Here is a 5,791-nt window from a genome sequence, read left to right as displayed (position 1 = left end):
AAAACTGGGATGGGGTCGGTTGAACCTACTTCTTGCGGATAGTTTTTCAAAAGTCATGACCATAACGAAGTGTGAGCAATTCCCCGCTTTATTAAACAGTCTGAAAAAGCGCTACTGGGTTTTGATTGGTTTACGTTTAATAAAGATTGAATGAAACCACGAAAGGGCTTTTAAGCACACTGGCAAAAAAAGAAAAAAAAAAAAAAAGCCATAAACAAGAGCAAATGAAAACCCGCGACAACGTTGTATGGATCAAGAAAACTGCTGAAAAAGGGAAGGACAACGGGGAAATTCGCCAAGAAAGAGATATACGTGACCAGCAAATATAGCAGAAAGGGAAAAATGCACGCGTATGGGTTTGGTGGCACTCTGTAGCGCAGAATTACTGCACTATGCGCATTAAAGAGGAATGCGAATTAAAGGAAGGTCTTGGCTGGCAGGTTTTCAGGGGAGACCGTGGGAGAAGGGGGGTGATATGAACAGGCAGAGGTTTCTGCATGTGCTTTCTGTACAGAATCAGCTTAGCGGTCGAGACTGTCCTCTTCCACTTCTGCTCCACCCTAGGAGACAGTGTCCCAGGGATCCCTGGCAGCTCCTGCCTTGGGAGGCGCCCGGAAAGAGGCAGGGCTTTGTGGGCGGGACCGGACGGTGGGCGGAGCAGAGACTGCAGGGCTTGTCTGGTGGGCGGGGCCACTGCGCGGACGGCCTCTCTGCCGGGGGCGGGGCTAAGCTAGGAGCGGAGCTAGGCTAGTGGGCGGGGCCTGCAGTGAGGAGGTGTGGAGGGGGCGGAGCTGTGCGGGCTCGTGGAGGAGGGGCCGAGGCGGAGCCAGGCTTGGTCTGGGGAACCCGAGGGCGGGGCGAGGGCGGGGCGAGAGCGGGGGCGGGGCGGACGGGGCTCTCCCGGCGGCCGGCGGGGCACGCTAGTGTTGGGGTCCCGCCGCCGTGAGGATCGAGCTCGTGCGGGTCGGTCAGTCGTCGGGGCCTGCGCTGGGCCCGGGCCCATGGCGGCGTCGGCGGCTCTGTCTGCGGCAGCGGCGGCGGCGGCTCTGTCTGGCCTGGCGGTGCGTCTGTCACGCTCAGCGGCCGCCCGAGGCTCGTACAGCGCCTTCTGCAAGGGGCTTACGCGCACGCTGCTCACCTTCTTCGACCTGGCCTGGCGGCTGCGCATGAACTTCCCCTACTTCTACATCGTGGCCTCAGTGATGCTCAACGTCCGCCTGCAAGTGCGTATCGAGTGAGCACCGGCGGCGGTGGCGGAGGCCCGGCTGAAGGGGCGCCCGTGTCCCCGCCCGCCCCCGGCCGCCGGGTCGCCGGCATGAAGGACAGCTGGATCGCGGCGGGGGGCGGAGGCGGGGCGGCCCAGGCCCCTGGACTCTAGACCTCCGCCGCCCAAGCACGAAGGCCCAGCCCTGGCCCGGCCGCGGTCTCAGCCCGGAGACCCCGGATCGCGCAGAAACGCACTGAACAGGCCCCTACCATCGGGCTCCAGAAACTACCTAGACTCGGCCTACCTGTTGCCTCACATTGGCCAAAGAGGGGGAAACCAGAAGGAGGGAATTGCTGCGGCGACTTGACTTTCCAGGCCCCGAGCAGAAAGGTAGGAGGCGACAGGTTGGAATGGGGGAGGGGCGGTGGCTCTGCCCTCCAGAGGTCGGGGCGCCTTGGCAGTCGGGGGGAAATATGGAAGGCACTGGGGCAAACCAGCCCAAAGAGCTGTGGAGCCCAGCAGGGGAAAGGAAAGGCAGCCTCAGGTTCTCCCCTCCTCTCCAGTCATCATTCCAGGATAGGGTGAGGGGCGGCCCCCTTCCGCCCACTTCCCAGTCTGTGGAATGGAGGGTAATGGGCTGAAGGTGGCCCCGGGAAGGCCCTAGAGGAGCAACGATGTCCCCACCCCTCTCCTTCCCCCCATTCGGTGGGCATAGGGCGGATGGTTCTCTTCTCGGCCGAGCCCCACGTCTGTTCTCTTCTCAGCCCTCAGCCCTGGGACTCTCTGCAGCTCCTGCACAGCCCTTGGCAAAACTACCTCCTGCCCTGTCTTTGGGACCAGAGGACTGGTCTCTGCCTGCTCCTGCTGTCCCTCATGTCCCCCTGCCCCTACCTGAGGGCACCCCGCAAGCTCTGTATTTGGAGACAGGGAAGAGTGGGAGAGACGCATTCCTACCGTCCCCTCCCCCACAGTCTTGCTCTTCCGCCATGTCAGCCCATGCTCCCTAAGGCCCCTAGCTAGCAAGGCCCTCCCAGGGCCAGAGTCGCATCCTCCAGCCCCAGACGGCCTCTAGAAGCCTACCGTGTACTGAAGTGATCTGGGAAAAAGAGACCTCCCTGAGCACACAGCAGCTCTCAGCCTGGGGTGGGCAGAGCAGATGGAGAAGAGGCTTGCAGAGGAGGCCATTCCTGGGGAAAGCAAGGACGTGTCTGGTGGCCAGGCAACTGAGGTCCCCATCTCTTTCTTTCTCTTTCAGGCATTGGCGTTTGTTGGCGGTGACCTGCCCCTTCTTTGGCCTTGCCAAGAGTCTCATCCCTGCCCTGGGGCACCTCTGGCCCTGGACCTGCTTGGGCAGAGGCAGCATGAAGGACCTGAACAACAGAAGAAGGGCCTTCCTAGTAGAGGCACAGCATGGACAAAGGCTCACGGGTGGGGGTGCCCAGGGATCGAGTCCTGGCTTGGGAAGGAAGGTCTGAGTTCCCTGGGAACTGAAATCTGCTGGCAGCACTGTGAGAGGTGTATTTCCCCCTTCTAATGACAGAGGAAACTGAGGCTTCGGGGGGGTGGGGGGTTGCCCTTGATACACAGATAGGAGGAGGAGGAACTGCGTGTGCCCCTGGGCCTGCAGGCCCCCACACCCCTCCCCAGTCTTCTCCAAGACCTGGCATGGTGGGAGGAGGGAAGGGGAAGTGGAGAGGGAAGCATAGGGCTCCTGGGGCACCAAGGGAGAAAGGGGCCTAGGGGTAGGGAATCTGGCGATCTCACTTTCTTTGGAGCAGTACGGAAGGTCACAGGGAAGATCAGGAGGACAGACAGCTGAGATGGGAGACAGAAGAGATGGGCCCCAGGACCCTTGGGGCGCCAAGCTCTCCCCCACAGCCTAACCTCCCCACCCCACCTGGAGCTTCACCAAGGCTCCTTAGCAGTGCAGTGGCACAAGCCTCCCAGTTTGGTGGGCAAGTGGGGGTGATCTTGGTGTTGTGGCTCCTGGAGACACGACATAACCAGGAGGGTGAAAGGATAAACTTGGGGTGTGCTGGGGCTGAGACCCATGGCATGACCCCAATTCTCTCTCCTCAAGTTCGACCCCCCATCCCCAGGACCACACAGGAGAATCTCATCTCACGGCTTGGATTGGTCCTGGGGGCCCCCGGGTGTGCTGCTAACCAGTGTACAATGGTCAGGAGCAGCCCAGAGGGGAGCCAGGAAGAGACCCTCGCCCTCACCCTCTTTCCCCATTTCCCCATCTCTTGCACTGGTACCCCGAGGGCCACGTTCTCAGTTCCTGGGACTGAAAACTGCAGCAGTCTGGCCAGCTCCAGGGACAGAGTGGCCCAGCCACCTACCATGTACCCTCCTCAGCTGCCCACTGGACCCAGGTCCTGAATGAAGCCGGCTGCCTGCCTCACCCCAGAAGAGGCTGGACAGTGGCTGCCTCGTGCCCCCTGCAGTCTCCCACAGCCAGGGCCCGATGGCGTGCCTCCTAGTCCCAAGTTTCCTGAGAACCCCTGACCCTGCTGGCCTTTCATCCCCCGCAACCCTGTCCACCCTGGACCACCTCTGGGGACCCGTCAGCCTGCTGGTTCTCCCAACATCTCTGGGGGCAACCTCTGTGGGTCAAGAGTGACACAGGGTTGGAGGAGAAGAGGAGTGAGGGGCCTCCTTGTGTCTGATGCACAGATGTGGCCCTTTCAAGCCCTGGTGTCACCCTCTGGGTGAATGGATTCCCAGCTCCACCCTCTTCCTGGGCCAGCCAGGATGGATGGAGGAAAGCTCTTTGCTGAGTGCATGTGTGGGAGTGTGGGGGGTGCCTGAGCCCTCCCCATGCAAGGGGCTCGGCCTGGGACCGTGGAACCTGCTTCCCTACTGGGAGAAATGTGCATCAGAGCTGCAGGGGTCCCTACCCTAAGAGACCCCCGACTGCAGGGAGCCCCACCCCATAAGAGGGGCATGGAAATCCATGTCCTCCTCCCTCCCGCCCCGTGGCTTCTGCCGTGGCTGTATTGGCCTAGAGGGGCTGGCTGGGGAGGAGCAGGGCTGAGCCCCTCAGCATCTGCTCCTGTCCCTGCCTTTTCACGCCTGCTGCTTGAAGTGGTAGTTCCACCTGCTGCTTCTCCACCTCCCCTCCCCACCTCTTCTCTCCCCGACGGGGCCCTTGCTGCGTGACAGGGTCTCCATGCACTTTATTTATTTGCAGTCTGTTTGCCAGGTGGTGGAGCTTCTAGACACCGACCGGAATGACATACTTTTCTGTGCGTGATTCACTGTGTACTGGTCAGCACAGGCTGGCCAGAGACATGTTCTTGTTTCTGGTGTTGTCATGTCTTCTTGTTTTCTCTAAGTTAAAAAAAAAAAAAAAAGTCCTCGGTTTAATACACTAAAATCCCAACTGGAGGCCTCCCGTGTCTGGTGGGGGTGATGCAGTGGCCCCGGGTGGAGAGAGGCCCCATGGTGAGGTCACCGGCTCCCATGGCCAGGGAGAAGCCTCTGAAAGGTAGGGGTGGGGGAGGCTGTAGCAGGGACCGTGTTTCCTGTTCAGAGGCTGTGCTGAGGACTGACTTGACCCGGACCACTGCCCCATGAGAAGAAGGCAGCAGCCTGAGCTGGCCCCAAGAGGTGGCTGCTTGTCCTGTTGACAGCCTCTGTTCACCCACCAGGCCCCGGGTGAGAGGCATCCTGAGGACACAGGGCTATGCTCAGACTCAGGAGTGCAGTCTGGGTTTAGGGGCCCTGGGGGCACCCCTGTTGCCAAGGGCTACCCAGGGGCCACAGCACCCTGACAAGGAGGACCCCTCCAAAAGCACTGGTGCCAACACCCTATGGCATCTGCTGCCACAGGAGAAATGGACCCCAGTCCCTGAACTTCCCTCCCCTTTGTCTAGATGGTCCTCTTCAGTCCCTGATGGTCCCATCCCCACTCCAGGGATCACGTGACTTGGCAAACCAAGATGGGGTTGGAGCATGGCTCCAAGGCCTCCTGAAGAGGGAGGACCACCCCTCCCATCCCTGCTACAGAGGAAAGGAAAGCAGGAAGGCCGGTTCTGCTCAAATGGGACCCCAGGAGACCAAAGCCCTGAGCTGTAAGTCCAGGTCTTCCACTTCCTACTGTGTGGTGCCAGGCAAACTGCACAACCTGGAGTTTTTAGTAAGGTTCTTTTGGGATGCTTGTCAGCAGTGAATACAATGTCTGTTCAATGTTTGTCATCAGGTCTCACCTGGAGCAGCCTTTTTAATGTGGGGAAAGGGAACCAAGTGAAGGGAATGGACATCTGATGAGAGCCTGCCATGTACCAGGCACCATTCTAGGTGCTTTGCATTCCTAATCTCCATTTTACAGAGAAATTGAGGATAAGAACCAAGTCTGAAATAGAACCCCAAGCAGAATCTCTTTTCCTGAGCTCCCAATGCCCACTGGAGAGGCAGGGAATTGGGCTGGAGTAGTGGTGGAATGGAATAGCAAAGGTGGAAGATGACCCTGTTCTTTCTGGATGGGGTCCAGGAGGCAGATAAGAAATCCAAGTGTGGCCGGGTGCAGTGGCTCATGCCTGTAATGCCAGCACTTTGGGAGGCCAAGGTGGGCGGATC

General features: G+C 59.8%; 1 protein-coding gene across 1 annotated transcript; it reads left to right on the top strand.

Annotated features, from left to right (window-relative positions):
- Window positions 1-888: 888 nt before the first annotated feature.
- SMIM10L2B (small integral membrane protein 10 like 2B) lies at window positions 889-4,550 on the top strand. The gene is made up of 2 exons (XM_025373010.1): window positions 889-1,597; window positions 2,463-4,550. Exon 1 carries the CDS (start codon window positions 1,002-1,004, stop codon window positions 1,236-1,238), a length of 237 nt encoding a protein of 78 aa, XP_025228795.1. The 5' UTR covers window positions 889-1,001; the 3' UTR covers window positions 1,239-1,597; window positions 2,463-4,550.
- Window positions 4,551-5,791: the final 1,241 nt, after the last annotated feature.

The sequence above is a fragment of the Theropithecus gelada genome, chromosome X, assembly GCF_003255815.1.
Source record: "Theropithecus gelada isolate Dixy chromosome X, Tgel_1.0, whole genome shotgun sequence".
Lineage (NCBI taxonomy): Eukaryota > Metazoa > Chordata > Mammalia > Primates > Cercopithecidae > Theropithecus > Theropithecus gelada.
Note: the sequence above shows the minus strand (reverse complement) of the source record. Positions and strands in the feature narration are given on the sequence as shown.

Bases quoted from the DNA above. Each gene is read 5' to 3' on its own strand.
- SMIM10L2B (XM_025373010.1), top strand. From the start codon at position 1,002: ATGGCGGCGTCGGCGGCTCTGTCTGCGGCAGCGGCGGCGGCGGCTCTG.